This window comes from Scyliorhinus torazame, chromosome 18 (genome assembly GCF_047496885.1).
Source record: "Scyliorhinus torazame isolate Kashiwa2021f chromosome 18, sScyTor2.1, whole genome shotgun sequence".
Lineage (NCBI taxonomy): Eukaryota > Metazoa > Chordata > Chondrichthyes > Carcharhiniformes > Scyliorhinidae > Scyliorhinus > Scyliorhinus torazame.
In genome coordinates, this window is record NC_092724.1 from 21436985 (window position 1) to 21457188 (window position 20204).

General features: G+C 50.4%; 1 protein-coding gene across 1 annotated transcript in view; it reads left to right on the top strand.

Moving 5' to 3' along the window:
- The window catches only part of plvapb (plasmalemma vesicle associated protein b), a 39686-nt gene extending 20646 nt beyond the window's left edge, over positions 1–19040 (top strand). Inside the window, exons 4-6 of the mRNA XM_072482343.1 lie at positions 3597–3660; positions 11238–11332; positions 13572–19040. Of these exons, the coding sequence (XP_072338444.1) occupies positions 3597–3660; positions 11238–11305 (132 nt within the window). The 3' untranslated portion in view covers positions 11306–11332; positions 13572–19040. The remainder of the gene's footprint in view (positions 1–3596; positions 3661–11237; positions 11333–13571) is intronic.
- The last annotated feature ends 1164 nt before the right edge of the window (positions 19041–20204 follow it).

The following is a 20204-nucleotide window of genomic DNA, read 5'->3' on the forward strand; positions in this document are numbered from 1 at the left end:
GAGAAGCAACAAGGGTAAGAAAACAATGGTGGGAGTTATTCATAGATCGTCAAACAACAATGGTAATGTAAATCACAGTATAAAACAGGAAATTAGAGGTGCATATGACAAAGATAAAGCAACAATCATGGGAGATTTCAGTCTACATATAGACTGGGTAAATCTAATTAGTACTAATGTTGTGGAGGACAAATTCTTGGAATATATGCAAGATGGTTTTCTAGAGCAATACGTTGAGGGCTATTTTAGATCTAGTATTACGCAATAAAAAAGGGCGAATCAATAGTCCGGTTGTAAAAGAGCAGTTAGGAAAGAATGATCATAATATGATAGAATTCTACATTAAGTTTGAAAAGATACAGTTCAATCACAGATTAGGGTCTTAAATCCAAAAAAAATGAAACTATGAAGATATTAGGGTCAAACTGGCTGTGGTAGTTTGTGAAACTATGTTCAGAGGAATAATGGTAGACAGGAAATGGCTAACATTTAAAGAATGAGACATAGTTTACAACAAAAATACATTCCTTCAATGCACAAAAATCCAGCAAGGAAAATGTTCCAACTGTGACTAACACATGAAATCAAGGATTGTATTAGATCAAAGGAAGAGGCATATAAAGTTGCCAAAGAGATGGTGAGCCTGAGATTTGGGAGCATTTTAGAATTCTGCAAAATAGTACCAAGAAAAAGATTAAGAAAGGGAAAATAAAATATGAGAGTAAATTAGCAAGAAACATAAAAATGTACTGTAAACTCCTCTACAGATATGTAAAAAGGAAAGGATTGCCAAAAACAAATGTGGGTCCATGACAAGTGAAGTCAGGAGAATTTATTACGGGATCAACAAACTGGCAGAGAAACAAATACTATGTACTGTCTTCAGAGAGGAAATCACTGTGAGAAATAATGGAGGATCAAGGGATTGGTAGAAATTAGGAACTTTTTAAATGTTAAAATATTAAACTGGACAATATCCAATGATACAGCCTGTCCCATTCTAATACCAGACCCCAGGCCCACTCCTGTCCCATTCTAATACCAGACCCCAGGCCCACTCCTGTCCCATTCTAATACCAGACCCCAGATCCCCTCCTGTCCCATTCTAATACCAGACCTCAGGCCCACTCCTATCCCACTCTAATATCAGACCCCAGGCCCACTCCTGTCTCACTCTAATACCAGACCTCAGGCCCACTCCTATCCCATTCTAATACCAGACCCCAGGCCCACTCCTGTCCCATTCTAATACCAGACCCCAGATCCACTCCTGTCCCATTCTAATACCAGACCTCAGGCCCACTCCTATCCCACTCTAATATCAGACCCCAGGCCCACTCCTGTCTCACTCTAATACCAGACCCCAGGCCCACTCCTGTCCCATTCTAATACCAGACCCCAGGCCCACTCCTGTCCCACTCTAATACCAGACCCCAGGCCCACTCCTGTCCACTCTAATACCAGACCCCAGGTTCACTCCTGTCCCATTATAATACGAGACACCAGGCCCACTCCTGTCCCATTCTAATATCAGACCCCAAGCCCACTCCTGTCCCACTGTAATACCAGACCCCAGGCCCACTCCTGTCCCACTTTAATACCAGACCCCAGGCCCACTCCTGTCCCATTCTACTACCAGACGCCAGGCCCACTCCTGTCCCAATCTAATACCAGACCCCAAGCCGATTCCTGTCCCATTCTAATACCAGACTCCAGGCCCACTCCTGTCCCATTCTAATACCAGACCCCAGGCCCACTCCTGTCCCATTCTAATACCAGAGCCCAAGCCCACTCCTGTCCCATTCTAGTACCAGACCCCAGGCCCACTCCTGTCCCATTCTAATACCAGACCCCAGGCCCACTCCTGCCCCATTCTAATACCAGAGCCCAAGCCCACTCCTGTCCCATTCTAGTACCAGACCCCAAGCCCAGTCCTGTCCCATTCTAATACCAGACCCCACGCCCACTCCTGTCCCAATCTAATACCAGACCCCAAGCCGATTCCTGTCCCAATCTAACACCAGACCCCAGGCCCACTCCTGTCTCATTCTAATACCAGACCCCAGGCCCACTCCTGTCCCATTCTAATACCAGACCCCAGGCCCACTCCTGTCCCATTCTAATACCAGACCCCAGGCCCACTCCAGTCCCATTCTAATACCAGACTCCAGGCCCACTCCTGTCGCATTCTAATACCAGACCCCAGGCCCACTCCTGTCCCATTCTAACACCAGACCCCAGGCCCACTCCTGTCCCATTCTAATACCAGAGCCCAAGCCCACTCCTGTCCCATTCTAATACCAGACCCCAGGCCCACCCAGTCCCATTCTAATACCAGACCCCAGGCCCACTCCAGTCCCATTCTAATACCAGACCCCAGGCCCACTCCTGTCGCATTCTAACACCAGACCCCAGGCCCACTCCTGTCCCATTCTAATACCAGAGCCCAAGCCCACTCCTGTCCCATTCTAATACCAGACCCCAGGCCCACGCCTGTCCCACTCTAATATCAGACCCCCAAGCCCACTCCTGTCCCATTCTAATACCAGACCCCAGGCCCACTCCAGTCCCATTCTAATACCAGACTCCAGGCCCACTCCTGTCGCATTCTAATACCAGACCCCAGGCCCACTCCTGTCCCATTCTAACACCAGACCCCAGGCCCACTCCTGTCCCATTCTAATACCAGAGCCCAAGCCCACTCCTGTCCCATTCTAATACCAGACCCCAGGCCCACCCAGTCCCATTCTAATACCAGACCCCAGGCCCACTCCAGTCCCATTCTAATACCAGACCCCAGGCCCACTCCTGTCGCATTCTAACACCAGACCCCAGGCCCACTCCTGTCCCATTCTAATACCAGAGCCCAAGCCCACTCCTGTCCCATTCTAATACCAGACCCCAGGCCCACGCCTGTCCCACTCTAATATCAGACCCCCAAGCCCACTCCTGTCCAACTCTAGTACTGGACCCCAGGCCCACTCCTGTCCCATTCTAATACCAGAGCCCAAGCCCACTCCTGTCCCATTCTAATACCAGACCCCAGGCCCACGCCTGTCCCACTCTAATATCAGACCCCCAAGCCCACTCCTGTCCCATTCTAATACCAGACCCCAGGCCCACTCCTGTCCAACTCTAATACCAGACCCCAGGCCCACTCCTGTCCAACTCTAGTACTGGACCCCAGGCCCACTCCTGTCCCACTCTAGTACCGGACCCCAGGTCCACTCCTGTCCAACACTAATACCAGGCCCCAGGTCCACTCCTGTCCCACTCTAGTACCAGACCCCAGGCCTACTCCTGTCCAACTCTAATACCAGACTAATACCAGACCCCAGGTCCATCCTGTCCAACACTAATACTGGAACCCAGGCCCACTCCTGTCTCACTCTAATACTGGACCCCAGGCTCACTCCTGTCATACTCTAATACCAGACCCCAGGCCCACTTCTGTCCCACTCTAATACCACACCCCAGGCTCACTCCTGTCCCATTCTAATACCAGACCCGAGGCCCACTCCTGTCCAACTCTAACACCAGACCCCAGGCCCATTCCTGTGCAATTCTAACAATTTAGTTGCTTTGCATTCTAACAGGAGGAGTTGACCAAGCTACAGAGTGAATATTGGCGTCTGAAGAGGGAAAAAGTGTCGATGACAGGTAGGTGCCTGCATGAACACATAGCGTTCACTAGGAGTTTGGACCCGCACATATTTACATACATCTGTGGTTTACAGACAAATATTTGCATGTATCCTCACCTGCCCTTTTGGTCTTGATGCACGATCAATTGTACAAAGACTCAGGTTGGATACAACTGTGGCTTTATTGCAGTAAGATGTGTGGCCTCCCACGGCAGCCGGCGAAATGGCTGCTGAATAGAGGACACGCATATTTATACTTCTCCTACTGGGCGGAGCCAGCAGACAGGGGCTACTGGCGAACCTGTAGTGCAGGTCCTACCTTACATCACCTAATACAGGTGTAACAGTGGTTTACCACATTCACCCCCTGTTAAAAATTAGTCCGGCTGGCGATGCTGGCGACGTCGGTGCTGGCGACGTCGGTGCTGGCCTGATGTCGGGTGACCCCTGGAGCATGCCAAAATCCTCTTCATCCTCTTGCGTGGGCAGGGGAAGGAGGGATGGTCCTGGTGGGGTTAATGTTGGGAGCGCCGGGGGAGGGGAGGGTGGCACCGGGCCGGGGAAGTGTGTATGAGTGGAATCTGCTGGTGTCAGGTCCCTGAGGAAGACAGTATCTTGGCGGCTGTTGGGGTACGTCACATAAGCATACTAGGGGTTGGCATGGAGCAAGTGCACCCTATCCACCAACTGGTCCGCCTGTCAGACGTGCCTACGGAGCAGGACCGGTCCTGGAGCTGCGAGCCAAGTCGGGAGCGACACCCCGGAAGTGGACTTCCTGGGGAAGGCAAAAAGACGTTCATGGGGTGTGTTATTCGTAGCGGTGCACAGTAGTGATCGGATGGAGTGTAGTGCATCAGGGAGGACCTCCTGCCAGCGAGAGGCTGGGAGGTTCCTGGACCATAGGGCCAGTTGGACGGCCCTCCAGACCGTCCCGTTCTCCCTCTCTACCTGCCCGTTTCCCCGAGGGTTATAGCTGGTCGTCCTGCTGGAGGTGATATCCCTGCTGAGCAGGAACTGACGCAGCTCATCACTCATGATTGAGGATCCCCTGTCACTGTGGATGCAGGCGGGGAAGCCGAACAGAGTGAAGATTGTGTTGAGGGCTTTGATGACGGTGGCAGACGTCATATCGGGAGGGGATGGCGAAGGGGAACCTTCAGTACTCATCGACCACACTGAGAATATACGTGTTACGGTCGGTGGAGGGGAGGGGCCCTTTGAAATCTACGTTGAGGCGTTCACCAGGCGCACACGGCCCGGCCGGTAGAAGTGCGGCTTGCACTCCGCACAGACCTGGCAGTCCCTGGTGACTGTCCGTACTTCCTCGACGGAGTAGGGCAGATTGCAAGCCTTGACAAGATGGTACAATCGTGTGACCCCCGGGTGACAAAGGCTGTCATGTAGGGCCCGGAGTCGGTCTACTTGTGCGCTGGCACATGTACCTCGGGATAGGGCGTCTGGGGGCTCGTTGAGTTTGCCAGGGCGATACTTAATATCGTAATTATAGGTGGAGAGCTCGATTCTCCACCGCAAGATTTTGTCATTTTTGATCTTGCCCCGCTGCGTGTTGCTGAACATGAAGGCTACCGACCGTTGGTCAGTGCGGAGAGTAAATCTCCTGCCGGCCAGGTAATGCCTCCAATGCTGCATAGCTTCAACGATAGCTTGGGCCTCTTTTTCGACGGACGAGTGCCGAATTTCAGAGGCATGAAGCGTGCGGGAAAAGAATGCCACGGGTCTGCCTGCCTGGTTGAGGGTGGCGGCAAGTGCGACGTCTGATGCGTCGCTTTCTACTTGAAAGGTCAGTGTCTCGTCTACTGCGCGCATCCCGGCCTTGGCTGTATCGGCTCTGATACGGGCGAAGGCCTGTTGTGCCTCGGCCGTAAGGGGTAAGTGGGTGGACTGAATGAGTGGGCGGGCCTTGTCCGCGTAGTTTGGGACCCACTGGGCGTAGTAGGAGAAGAACCCCAGGCAGAGCGTGAGGGCCTTGGGGCAGTGGGGGAGGGGAAGCTCCATGAGGGGGCGCATGCGGTCGGGATCGGGCCCCAGAAGGTGGCCCGCAAACAGTACCGGTCGACCATTCGGTCCATCTCCCTTTGGAAGATCGAGACCCCGTTAGTGACGCCGAAGGGAACCCTGAGGAAGTGATAGAGATACTGTCCGCCTCGAAGGCAGTGTATGGACGGACCGATTTACGGATGGGGAGCTGGTGGTAGGCGGATTTTAGGTCTATCGTTGAGAAGACCCGGTACTGCGCAATCTGATTGACCATATCAGATATGCGTGGGAGTGGGTACGCGTCGAGCTGTGTGTACCGATTGATGGTCTGGCTGTAGTCCACGACCATTCTCCGCTTCTCCCCAGTTTTAACGACTACCACTTGGGCTCTCCAGGGGCTGTTGCTGGCCTCGATGATGCCTTCCCGAAGCAGCCGCTGGACCTCGGACCTGATGAAGGTCTTGTCCTGGGTGCTGTACCGTCTGCTCCTGGTGGCAACGGGTTTGCAATCCGAAGTTAGATTGGCAAAGAGGGAGGGGGGGTCGACCTTTAGGGTCCCGAAGCCGCACACAGTGAGGGGTGGTAGGGGCCCGCCGAATTTGAGGGTGAGGCTCTGGAGATTGCACTGGAAGTCCAAACCTAGTAGTAGTGCAGCGCAGAGATTAGGAAGGACGTAGAGGCGGAAGTCGCTGAATTCTACGCCCTGGACCATGAGAGTGGCCGTGCAGAACCCCCGGATCGGGACGGAATGGGATCCGGAGGCCAGGGAGATTCTTTGATTGGCGGGGTGGACCACGAGGGAGCAGCGCCTTACCGTATCCGGGTGGATGAAGCTTTTGGTGCTCCCGGAGCCCAGCAGGCAAGAGGTGATGTGGCCGTTGATTTTCACCGTAGTCGTGGCGGTGGCCAGGTTGTGTGGACGAGACTGGTCGAGCGTCATTGAGGCGAGCTGCGGTTGGTCGTCGCTGTGCGTCCAAAGATGGAGACCGTGGGGGGCCCAGGTCATGGAATGTTGTCGGCGTCAATGCCCCGTGGGGAAGACAAGATGGTGGCGCCTGAAGGTCCTGCGGGGGACAAAATGGCGGCACCCATGGGCCGCACATTGCGATGGCTGGACAAGATGGTGGCGCCCATGGGCCGCACGTGGACTGCGGGAGGGGGAAGATGGCGGCGTCCACTGGCCGCGCGTGGCCCCGGGAGGTGAAGTTGGCAGCGCCCCCTGGCCGCGTGTGGTTCGGGACGAAGATGGCAGCACCTATTGTGTGTCAGTCAGGGGGGAGGGGGCGATAGCGCCGACTGCGCGGTCCTGGCACACCGCGGCAAAGTGGCCCTTTTTGCTGCAAGCCTTGCAAAGGGCAGCGCGGGCTGGCAGCATTGGCAAGGGTGCTTCTGTTGGCCGCAGAAGTAACATCGGGGACCCCTGGGGTGCGCGGATTGGCATGTGGCGCAGGCGTATTGGCTGGGTAAAGCCCCGGCTGGGGCGGCCATTTGTGGGGTCCACGAGGGATAGGAGGGGTGGGCCGCACAGCCAGAGGGGTAGGCCTGAGCATTACGCGAGGCGACCGTCATGGAGAGTGCTAGCTTCTTAGTCCCCGCTAGGTCGAGCGTGGCCCCTTCAAGCAGCCTTTGGTGAATGAGGTCCGACCCAATCCCCGTTACAAAAGCATCGCGCATAAGAAGGTTAGAATGTTCGGTGGCCGTAAAGGCCTGACAGTCCCAGTCCCGGACGAGTGGGATTAGGGCCCGCCAGAAGTCTTCTATGGACTCACCAGGGAGTTGAGAGCGAGTGGCAAGTACATGCCTGGCGAAGAGTATGTTCGCTTACTGTGCGTAGTTTTCTTTGAGGAGCGCCATGGTGTCCGCGTAGTTCAGGGGGTCCTGGATCAGCGGAAACACGCTGGAGCTCAACCTCGAGTACAGGATCTGTGTCTTCTGAGCCTCCGTCAGAGGGGAGGTCGCTGAGTTGATATAGGCCTCGAAGCCGGCTAGCCAGTGATTAAAGTCCTTTCTGGCGTCGCTGGACTGCGGATCCAGCTGCAGGCGATCTGGTTTGATTCGGAGGTCCATCTTCTAGAAAATCTTACTGCAATAAATTGATGCACGATCAATTGTACAAAGACTCAGGTTGGATATAACTGTGGCTTTATGGCCTCCCACAGCAGCTGGCGAAATGGCTGCTGAATAGAGGACACGCATATTTATACTCCGCCTACTGGGCGGAGCCAGCAGGCAGGGGCTACCGGCGAACCTGTAGTACAGGTCCGAACCTTACATCCCCTAATACAGGTGTGACACTGGTTTACCACAGTTCTTTTGCCAATAACTCTGTCCTCTGGTACTGGCACCTGTGCCACTGGAAACAGTGGGCTGGATTCTCCGATTTTGAGACTACGTGCTGAGGCCGGCGTGGAAACAGCGGCGACAGCACAAACGGCGCAACAGGTGCAGCGATTCAGCAACTCTAAACGGGCTAGCACCATCGCCACGTGGAACACAGCTGGTTCCGGATTCGCCGGGTCTGTGATTGGCGCACCTGAGACACACAAGCCCCCACACACAAACACGGTCGCAGCCAACAAAATGGCTGCAAGGGGAGCAGCGCCAAGGTTCAGGGGTGCAGAGCTGGACACCCTCCCAGACGCCGTGGAGGAGAGGCGGATGACCATGTACCCCTGCACAGGAGGAAGGCCACCAAGCGCTGCCGTTCGCCGTGCCTGGGTGCAGGTGGGAGACACGGTCGCCGTGGGCAATGTCGTCCGGACTGGCCAGCAGTGCCGGGAGACACTGCACGATCTCCTCAGGGTGGCCAGGGTGAGCAGGCTGCTCCGTGCCCCTGGCATTAACCCCCCCCCCCCCCCCCTCCCACACACATCTGTAGCCCTACCTCCACCCAGGAGAAGGCTGCGCACAACCACCAGGAGCGGGAGATGACGGGGGGGGGGGGGGGGGGGGGGGGGACGACCACCTGACCTGCGGCCCTTCACAGTGCCCGAGCAGAGGGCACTGGACGTGGTCGGCAGCCCGGAGGAGAGGGAGATCACCGAGGTGGAGGTCGACTGCGGGCAAGCAAGTGAGACCCTGCTTAGTTGCGCATCCCCATGACACATAGAATCATAGAATTTACAGTGCAGAAGGAGGCCATTCGGCCCATCAAATCTGCTCCAGCTCTTGGAAAGAGCAGCCTACTTGAGCCCACGCCTCCACCCTATCCCAGTAACCCCACCTAACCTTTTTGGACACTAAGAACAATATAGCATGGCCAATCCACCTAACCTGCCCATCTTTGGACTGTGGGAGGAAACCGGAGCACCCGGAGGAAACCCATGCAGACACGGGGAGAACGTGCAGACTCTGGACAGACAGTGACCCAAGCCAGGAATTGAACCTGGGACCCTGGAGCTGTGAAGTAACAGTGCTAACCACTGTGCTACCGTGCTGCCCACATGTGTGGACACCCCCTTGAGCACTTTGGACCCTACGGCACTCCCTTAGAACTGTACAGGGGTGCCAGCCTTAATTGTTGTGCTCAAAGCCTGAAGCGGGGTTTGAGTCTAGATTCATGTGACTTGGAGGCAAGAGAGTTTTTTGTTTATAAATTTAATGTACCCAATTAATTTTTTCCAATTAAGGGGCAATTTAGCGTGGCCAATCCACCTACCCTGCACATGTTTGGGTTGTGGGGGCGAAACCCACACAAACACGGGGGGAATGTGCAAACTCCACACGGACAGTGACCCAGAGCCGGGATTGAACCTGGGACCTCGGTGCCGTGAGGCAGCAGTGCTAACCACTGCACCACCGTGCTGCCCTTGGAGGCAAGAGAGTTACCCACTGAGCCACCACTAACCCACAATGACAGAAGCTGTGGTCTCAGGCCGTGGAGTGAGTAGAATTGGATAAGATTCCCAATGCCCAGCACCCAATTCAGTAACTATTGCTGGGTACTAGGTTCAGTAAGAAGCCTTACAACACCAGGTTAAAGTCCAACAGGTTTATTTGGAATCACTAGCTTTTGGAACATAGCTCCTTCATCAGGTGAATTCTCACACTCACCTGAGTGAAGTGGGCATTATAGTTTGTTGTAGAGATTTACAACACAAGCGTTGATGTTGGCAGTGGAGAGATGTCTTGGGGTTTGTCTGGACAGATCACATCAAACATCAGCAGAATGGATAATGTAAGAATTTAAGAAATAGGGGTAAGGGTAGGCCATTCGGCCCCTTGAACCTGCTTGGTCATCCAATATCATCATGGCTGAACATTTGCATCAGTTTAACTTTTCAACACCATCCCCATATCCCTTAATTTATTTTTTCTAAATATAAATTTAGAGTACCCAATTATTTTTTTCCAATTAAGGGGCAATTTAGCGGGGCCAATTACCTACCCTGGATATCTTTGGGTTGTGGGGGTGAGACCCACGCAAACACGGGGAGAATGTGCAAATTGCACATGGACAGAGATCCAGGGCCGGGATCGAACCCGGGTCCTCAGCATCATAAGCGGCAGTGCTAACCACTGTACCACCGTGCCGCCCTCCTTAATTTCATCAGTGTCCAACAATCTATCAATCTCAGATTTGGATGTGCTCATTCACTGAGAAAGTCCTCTGGGGTCGGGAATTACTAAGATAATTGAGCACAATGTTGAGATGCAAAGCTACAAATCCAGAAAGCTGCCCCCTTCTGGGGGGCACTTCTGGCCAACCCCCACCTTTCATCCTCTATATAGATGAGGTCATAAAAAACTCTGCTGCTCGACCTCCAGTGACAGCCATGGAGTGAGTGGTCGCTCATTTAGCGGCTCCCGCTCGAGGTGGATTTTGTTGGTCCTTCCCCAGAGCATTAGGCTCAGTTAAGATCATATCAGGTAGGACCTCCAGGCGATGTTGAGTCTCCCTATTTCGAGAAAGGCCCATGTAGAACCTGTTCCAAAATGCCTCATAGCCAGTGAAGTACCTTTTTGTTAAGCGTGGCCACTGTTGTAAATCAGAAAGCGTAGCATGCCGATTTGTGTAGAGGGAGATCCCACAAACAGCAATATTGTCATTTGGTTCTTTAAGTGACGGAGGAAGAACTCACCTGCGGCTGTGGGGTCCTTCTCAGCCACCTCCGAGGGCAGGCAAGGCCTTGATCCAAAAGGCAACACCTCCAGCAATGCAGCGCTCCTTCAGTACTGGTACTGAGTGAGGGCTCTATGAACCAAAAGCCTTCTGACTCTGCGGCAAATGGGCTTCCCACGGAGACATGCTGGCAACACAAGTGGGGTGTGAGAATCAGAGAGAGGAGGAGATATCATAGATCGAGAGTTTGCAGATGATCAGTTTTCAATGAGTGGTTGATTTGCCGATAACGAGACAGCACCCAGTTAAGGTGATTAGTAAGAGGATCAGAGAGGACATGAGGATGGACTTTGTAGGCAACCAGGGATTAACATTTGGAATGTGCTGCATATATCAAGCGTATTTGAAAAACACATGATGGAGCAAACATTGCTGGGATATGGGGAAGGAAAGGGGAAGTGGGGCTAAGCAATACTCGACGGGCCGAATGTCCTCCTTCTATGATGGAGTATTCTATGGTTCTTTGTCCCCAGAGCGTCAAGAACTTGAGCGACAGATGGAGAGACTTAACCAACTCCTGAGAGACCGGATTGGAAAGTGATGGAAGATGGAAATGTATTGGTCGCAGGTGAGGAGTCCCTCAGGTGGCATTTTCCCCTCTTGGTGTTAGATCAAAATTTGCATAGGTGGGAGGAAACTCTGGAAGTTGAGGTTTAATTGTGTGAACCACTTTCTTCTTGTCTGTCCCTTTCCCTGCCGTAGCCAATGTTATAATGCCGGTAGCCAGTTGGCGATCAAAGAAACCAGTAATTACTTGAAAAAGATTTTTTGACAGAGTGAAATATTAAAGGTATTTATATCACCTGTCTCCACCCTCCTCTGCCTGTGTCGGTGTTTCTTCTTATGTACTCCAGTAACTGTCTAATCAATGTCCTCCACCTGTGGATACTTAATTTCAATTGATACAATTAACAGCTGCTGGTTATCTGAGATAGCAATGAAACTCCAGACTGGCAACATGGTCGGCGCAGGCTGGGAGGGCCGAAGGGCCTGTTCCTGTGCTGTACTTTGTTCTTTGTTACTGGATTATGGTCAGTAACTTGGGAAGATAATTTGTAACCTCTTCTACTTCCTCCCAAATAATTGACCATAGTCCTGACCTTGTAAGATACTCTCCGTCTGAATTACCATTGCCCTGAACTGTAACTGCTAATTATATTGAATCTGATTGCTCCCCCCCCCCCCTTGTCTCCATTTGTCCTTGACACTTTCTGTGGTGCCATTCGATCACCCAAACAACCTTCGCCCGGACTTGCAGCTAGGTGGCCATCTCTTCATGTGTGGGCTATCAAAATGTGAGTGTTTACCTTCTTCCACAGAGGCATCGCAGTCCAGCCTGATCCTCTTTCCCTGTGACACCTGTGCATTTGTGCACCTTGCATACAAGGATAATGGGACATTGATTTTTCTTCTGGCACAGTGGTTAGCACTGCTGCCTCACAGCTCCAGGGACCCGGGTTCAATTCCGGCCTCTGGTGACTCTCTGTGTGGAGTTTGCACTTTCTGCCCGTGTCTGCGTGGGTTTCCTCCGGGTCCTCTGGTTTATTCCCACAGTCCAAAGATGTGCAGGTTAGGTGGATTGGCCTTGCTAAATTGCCCCTTAGTGTCCAAAAGGTTAGATATAGTTACTGGGTTATGGGGAAAGGTGGAGGTGTGGGCTTAAGTAGGATGCTCTTCCAAGGGCCGGTGCAGGCTTGATGGGCCGAATGGCCCCCTTCTGCACTATAAATTCCACGATTGTAGGGCAGCACGGTGGCGCAGTGGTTAGCACCGCTGCCTCACCGTTCCGAGGGTCTGGATTCGATCCTGCCCCAGGTCACTGTCCGTATGGAGTTTGCACATTCTCCCCGTGTTTGCATGCGTCTCACCCCCACAACCCAAAGATGTGCAGGGTAGGTGGATTGGCCACACTAAATTGCCCCTTAATTGGAAAAAAATAATTGGGTTCTCTTAATTTATTTTTTAAACTTCTATGATTCTATGATCAGGAATGGGAGCCCTGGATGATCTTCCCGTCGAAAGGCACTGAGATCAGTAACAACAATCCAGCTAAGGTTAACTAAGTCAAAACAGGGAGGGGGCGATTCTTTGGTCATTTTGGTTCAGATCCGGAGCGGGGGAGAAAGTGGGAAAAGCAATGGGATTGAGTACTAGAGAACAATGGGAAAATGGGATGAGTAATGGGTAATAATGAGTTGCAGTGAAGAAAGAGTGGAATGGAAGTTTGGGAAGTAATATTGAGAAGATATATAATGGGTAATCAGTTGGATTGTGAATTATTTTTGGGCCATGGGTGGCATGGACAAGGATGTTCTTCTGCCCAGTGCTAATTACCCAATATTATGGGACTGGAGTTACATTTAGGCCCAGCCCAGGTAAGGGCACATTTCCTTTCCTCAAGGACTTGAGTGATGTGTTGGCAAATTAGTAGGATTGAGTGTGAGTTAATAATAATAACCTTTATTAGTGTCACAAGTAGGCTTACATTAACACTGCAATGAAGTTACTGTGAGTGCAAACTGACTTTGAAGGACGAAGAGGCAGGCCGGCATTCTCCGGCCATTCCATTTTCATGCCAGCAGCGCGTCCGCGCCCTCGCGTTTCCCAGTGGCGTGGGGCGGTTACGATGGGAAATCCCATTGACAATCGGTGGGAAGGTCGAATCCCGCCGCCTGCGAATGGCGGACTGCCGCGAAGGATGCAGCTGGCAGACCGGAGAATCCCGCCCACGGCCTGGAGTAAGACGTGGAGACAAACCATCTCAAGCAGACAAACGGCATTAACACTAACACTTTTCTGTTTTACAGATTGTCGGTTTAAATGAAAGGAAAACACCTGTTGTGCACAAAGCCAGAAGCATCACAATCTTGGACAGCTAGAGAACCTAATCCCATTTATGTAGAGACACATGAAATGAAAATGAAATGAAAATCACTTATTGTCACAAGTAGGCTTCAAATGAATTTACTGTGAAAAGCCCCTAGTCGCCACATTCCGGCACCTGTTCGGGGAGGCTGGTACAGGAATTGAACCATGCTGCTGGCCTGCCTTGGTCTGCTTTCAAAGCCAGCGATTTAGCTTTGTGCTAAACCAGCCCCTGGGATCCTCACTCAGAATTCCCACATCCACTGGAATCCTAATATTCTGATCAATCTAACTGGTTTAATGAGAGTTCACAATTACTTAATTGTGTGGACGACCGCTCCCACGATCTCTCTTGAGTGACACTCACCAGCAATTTAACTATCTGACAAGGCCGCACGGTGGCACAATGGTTAGCACTGCTGTCTCACGGCACTGAGGACCCGGGGTCGATCCCGGCTCCAGGTCACTGTCCATGTGGAGTTTGCACATTCTCCCCGTGTCTGCGTGGGTCTCACCCCCACAACCCAAAAAAACGTGCAGGGTAGGTGGATTGGTGACGCTAAATTGCCCCTGAATTGGATAAAAGGAATTGGGTACTCTAAATTTATTATTTTTTAAATGTAACTATCTGATTAAGTGACATTGAGGATAGGGGTTAGGAGGGATTGCTTTGCACAAAGCCTTGTTGGACCGTGAAGTGTTTTGTCCCAGAGACTTTTTGAGACAGAAACCATTACATCATTTAAGAGAAAATTAGGTCATTATTTGAGGTAGAGAACTGTGGGAGTGTGGGGCAGTGGGATTAATTTAGTATTGATACAGGGCTATAGGCAGAGAGTTGGGGCAGTGGGATTAGTTTGGAATCGATACAGGGCTATGAGGAGAGAGCGGGGCAGTGGGATTAGTTTGGAATCGATACAGGGCTATGAGGAGAGAGCGGGGCAGTGGGATTAGTTTGGAATCGATACAGGGCTATGAGGAGAGAGCGGGGCAGTGGGATTAGTTTGGAATCGATACAGGGCTATGAGGAGAGAGCGGGGCAGTGGGATTAGTTTGGAATCGATACAGGGCTATGAGGAGAGAGCGGGGCAGTGGGATTAGTTTGGAATCGATACAGGGCTATGAGGAGAGAGCGGGGCAGTGGGACGACATAGAAACATAGAATTGAGGAGAAGGGGGAGGCCATTCGGCCCTTCGAGCTTGCTCTGCCATTCATTATGATCACATGATAATCCAACTCAATACCCTAATCCCGTTTCCCCCCCATAACTGTTGATCCTCTTCACATTAAGTGCTATATCTAACTGCTTCATGAAAACAATGATTTGGCCTCAACTATTTCCTGTGGTAACGAATTCCACAGCCTCACCACTCTCTGGGTGAAGAAATTTCTCCACATCTTTGTCTTAAATGGTCTACCCCGTATCCTCAGACTGTGACCCCTGGACTGGACACCCGCCCCCGTCGGGTACATCCTTCCTGCATCTACCCTGTCTAGTCCTGTTGAATTTGATAGGTTTCTATGATAGCCTCCCTCATTCTCCTGAACTCCAGCGAATACAATCCTACCCGATTCAATCTCTCCACATACATCCGATTACTCTGAGATTGCAACAGGGCAAGGGTAGAGAATGGGGCAGTGGGATTAATTTTGGATCGATACAGGGCTATGGGGAGAGAGAGGGATCCCTTTAGGATTGCTGCAGGATTATTGGGGGGAAATGAAGGCAGTGGGATTAGTTTGGGATTTATCTAATAGACAGCACAGATATGATGGGTCAAATAGTATCCTTCAGTGCTGGAAAGGTTTCTGGCTGTATCGTTGCACAGGTGCATCCCCATGAACTCTCCTGCGCCAATTTTACAGTTTAATTCCAGCCCCATTAATCTGTAGCTATCTGAGGTCACTGACAGATGTGGGAATTCTGAGTGAGGGTCTATCCACCAGTGAGGCATGCTGATATAAACTTCCCTTCCAAACCTTCAAACCATCAATCAGCCTGATGAATAAAAAATCTAAACAAAAACAGAACTGAATAGATTGGCAGAGTTCAGCACTGCATCAGGCTGCAGAGGTACAGATTGGCGATGCCTGCTATAAATAATGGCAGTAACATTATCTCAGATAAGGTTTAGTTTGAGAAGCTAGTGGCGGTTCAATGATCAGTATAATGGGATTCCACAGTGTGTGAATGTGTGTGAATGTGTGTGTTGGTGAGAGTGTGTTTGTGTCACTATGAGTGGGTGTTGGTGTGTGTATGTTGCTGTGAGTACATAGAACAACATAGGACATAGAACAGTAAGCACAGTACAGGCCGTTCGGCCCACGATGTTGCGCCGACTTTTTATCCTAATCTAAGATCAACCGAACCTACACCCCTTCAATTTACTGCTGTCCATGTGCCTGTCCAAGAGTCGCTTAAATGTCCCTAATGACTCTGACTCCACCACCTCTGCTGGCAGTGCATTCCAGGCACCCACCACTCTCTGTGTAAAGAACCTACCTCTGACATCTCCCCTATACCTTCCTCCAATCACCTTAAAATTATGTCCCCTCGTGACAGCCATTTCCACCCTGGGGAAAAGTCTCTGGCTATCCACTCTATCCATGCCTCTCATCACCTTGTACACCTCTATCAAGTCACCTCTCTGCCTTCTTCACTCCAGTGAGAAAAGCTCTAGCTCCCTCAACCTTTCTTCAAAAGACATGCCCTCCAGTCCAGGAAGCATCCTGGTAAATCTCTTTTGTACCCTCTCCAAAGCATCCACATAGATCATAGAATTTACAGTGCAGAAGGAAGCCATTCGGCCCATCGAGTCTGCACCGGCTCTTGGAAAGAGCTCCCTACCCAAGGTCAACACCTCCACCCTATCCCAATAACCCAGCAACCCCACCCGACCCGACACTAAGGGCAATTTTGGACACTAAGGGTAATTTATCATGGCCAATCCACCTAACCTGCATATCTTTGGACTGTGGGAGGAAACCGGAGCACCCGGAGGAAACCCACGCACACACGGGGAGGATGTGCAGACTCCGCACAGACAGTGGCCCAAGCTGGAATCGAACCTGGGACCCTGGAGCTGTGAAGCAATTGTGCTATCCACAATGCTACCGTGCTGACATACTTACTATAAAGAGGCGACCAGAACTGGACACAATATTCCAAGTGTGGTCTAACCAGGGTTTTATAAAGCTGCAGCAAAACCTCGCAGCTCTTAAACTCAATCTCCCTGTTAATGAACACCAACACACCATACACCATCTTAACAACCCTATCAACCTGGGTGGCAACTTTGAGGGATCTATGTACGTAGACCCCAAGATCCCTCTGTTCCTCCACACTTCCAAGAATCCTGCCTTTAACCCTGTATTCAGCATTCAAATTCAACCTTCCAAAATGAACCACTTCACATTTATCAAGGTTGAACTCCATTTGCCACTTCTCAGCCCAGCTCTGCATCCTGTCAATGTTCTGTTGTAACCTGCAACAACCCTCAACACTATCTACAACTCCCCCAACCTTTGTGGCATCGGCAAACTTACTAACCCACCCTTCCACTTCCTCATCCAAGTCATTTATAAAACCACAAAGAGCAGAGGTCACAGAACAGATCCTTGCGGAACACCACTGGTCACCGACCTCCAGGCGGAATACTTACCATCCACTACCACTCGCTGTCTTCTTTCGGCCAACCAATTCTGTATCCAGACAGCCATATTTCCCTGTATCCCAGGCCCCCTAACTTTCTGAATGAGCCTACCATGGGGAACCTTATCAAATGCCTTACTGAAATTCATATACATCACATCCACTGCCCGACCTTCATCAATGTGTCTCGTCACATCCTCAACGAGTCCAATGGGGCTTGTGAGGCATGACCTGCCCCTCACAAAGCCATGCTGACTATCTTTAATTAGACTATGTTTTTCTAAATAATCATAAATCCTATCTCTCACAATCCTTTCCAATATTTTGCTCACCACAAACATAAGACTGATGGGTCTGTAATTCCCAGGGATTTGCCTATTCCCTTTCTTGAACAGGGGAACAACATTCGCCTCCCTCCAATCATCTGGTACTACTCCAATGGAGAGTGAGGACGCAAAGATCATCGCCAACGGCGCAGCAATGTTTGTGTAAGTGTGTGTGACTCCAAGACTGTATTTGTTGGGATGCATTTGTGTATTGCAATGAATGTGTGTGGGTAGTTGGTGTGTGTGTGTGTGTCGCTATGAATAATGTGTGTGAGTTTTTTGGTGTGTGTGTGTGTCACTATAGGTGTGTGTGAGTATGTTGATGGTGTGTGTGTCACTATAGATGTGTGGCACTATGTTGATGTGTGTGTGCGTTTGTTGGTGTGTGTCACTATAGGTGGTTGTGTGTATGTTGGTGTATGTGTGTGTCACGGTGTTGGTGTGTGTATCACTATAGGTGTGTATCACAATGCTGGTGTGTGTGTCGCTATATTGGTGTGTGTCACTATGGGTGTGAGTATGTTGGTGTAAATGTTCAACAATGTAATTGTCTTCATTACTCGAAGAACAATTTTCTCCTTTTCATCGGCTAATTCCACTAATTACTCGTGAGTGATTGTAAAGTATGAATATGTAAAGTCAGAATCACACCTACTTTTCCTTAAAATCGGAAATCCAAAAGAAATGAATGAGCGAAATTAACCGATAGGTGTTAACAATGAGTGTCAGCCAATACATATTAACTAATAGTTATTAACCAAACCAATAAATGTTAATTACTTGATATTAGCCAAAAGGTGTTAACCAATAAACATTAACAAATAGATGTTGATTAAAGACTATTAACCAATGAATGTAAACTAGTGAACATTAACTAATGATTATTGTCCAAATCAATAGATGTTGACTAACAGATATACCTCACCCCTCCACCCCACCACCCCCACCCCACCTCACTGAGATTAGACTAACATAATAAACCCACAATTTAATGACCCGAGCACTGGTTATATCTTGTAGCAACGTTTTCTTCATTGGCCATTTATTCAAGGTATTTTTTTTAAGTAATGATTAGATATACTTATTATGATAGTGTATGCAACATGTCCTACTGCGACCCTACTCACCACCCCCGTCCCTCGCCAAATATCAGATCAGCTTAAGTGCCCACACATCTGCATCTCAATGTCATCTTCCTGGTGTCCGGAGCCATGTCACAGTTTGGGATCAGTTTAACCTGCCCCTCTATCTAGTCCCTGCCGTGGATGGGATGTACTTGAGTGGAGTCCAGGAACAGGGGGCAATGTCATGACACTAACATGATGTTTTGGAAATGTTTAAATTTATATAATAGGCTCCTGCATTGTGAAAATCAAGCAAAGAACTGATTGTTATTTCATTTCGGTAACCAATAAATAAGTGTTCAATACAATGGTTGGTTGGAGTGTGTCATGCAAGATGTACACACACGTGTGCATACACGCACACTTACACACGCATGTGACATGTACGCACATCAAACATGTTCACACAAGTGGAGTCCAGATTCCGCTATGTTTTCTATTTCGTGGAAAGCCCAGTGAGGTTAAAGGTCACAATACAGGATGGTGCTGAGATTAAGGAGGAGATGAAACAAATCAGACCTTGAGCAGTGGTTACATAATGCCAGGAAAGATAGAAACAGATGGAGGCCATTCAGCCCCTCCAGCGGGTTACACCTGTTATGGCTGATCTGTACCTCATACCCATTTACCCACCTTTGGTTCACGTCCCTTGGGATTAATACCTATTGGATTGTGGGACGATAGCTAGACTGTGGGAGGTGAGGAATTTCACAATGCTGTAGCCCTGGGAAAGAATGTGTTAGGGTTGGTGTCTCAGTCACATTGAAATCAAGGAAATATCACTATGCAAAGGGTTATAGAATCATAGAAGTATAGAATTGACAGTGCAGAAGGAGGCCATTCGGCCCATCGAGTCTGCACCGGCTCTTGGAAAGAGCACCCTACTTAAGGCCATGCCTCCATCCTATCCCCATAATCCAGTAACCCCACCTAAACTTTTTGGACACTAAGGGCAATTTATCATGGCCAATCCACCTACCCTGCACATCTTTGGACTGTGGGAGGAAACCGGAGCACCTGGAGGAAACCCACGCAGACAAGGGGAGAACGTGCAGACTCCACACAGACAGTGGCCCAAGCCGGGAATTGAACCTGGGACCCTGGAGCTGTGAAGCAACTGTGCTAACCACTGTGCTACCGAGCTGTCTCAGCTTGTGAAGATGTGGAGCTCAGTGCCTCGCTGCCACTGTGCGGAGTCAATTTGACTGCTGAAGAGCACCGGAAAGAAAAAAAACCTTACTTTCATAGAATAAGAATCCCGAGACTGCAGAAGGACGCCACTCGGCCCATCAAGTCTGCACCAACCCCCTGAAAGAGCACCCTACCTTGGCCCACTCACCCGCCCCATCTCCATAACCCCATCTAACCTGCACATCTTTGGACTGTGGGAGGAAACCGGAGCACCCGGAGGAAACCCACGCAGACTCTGGGGAGAACGTGCAAACTCCGCACAGACACCCAAGGTCAGAATT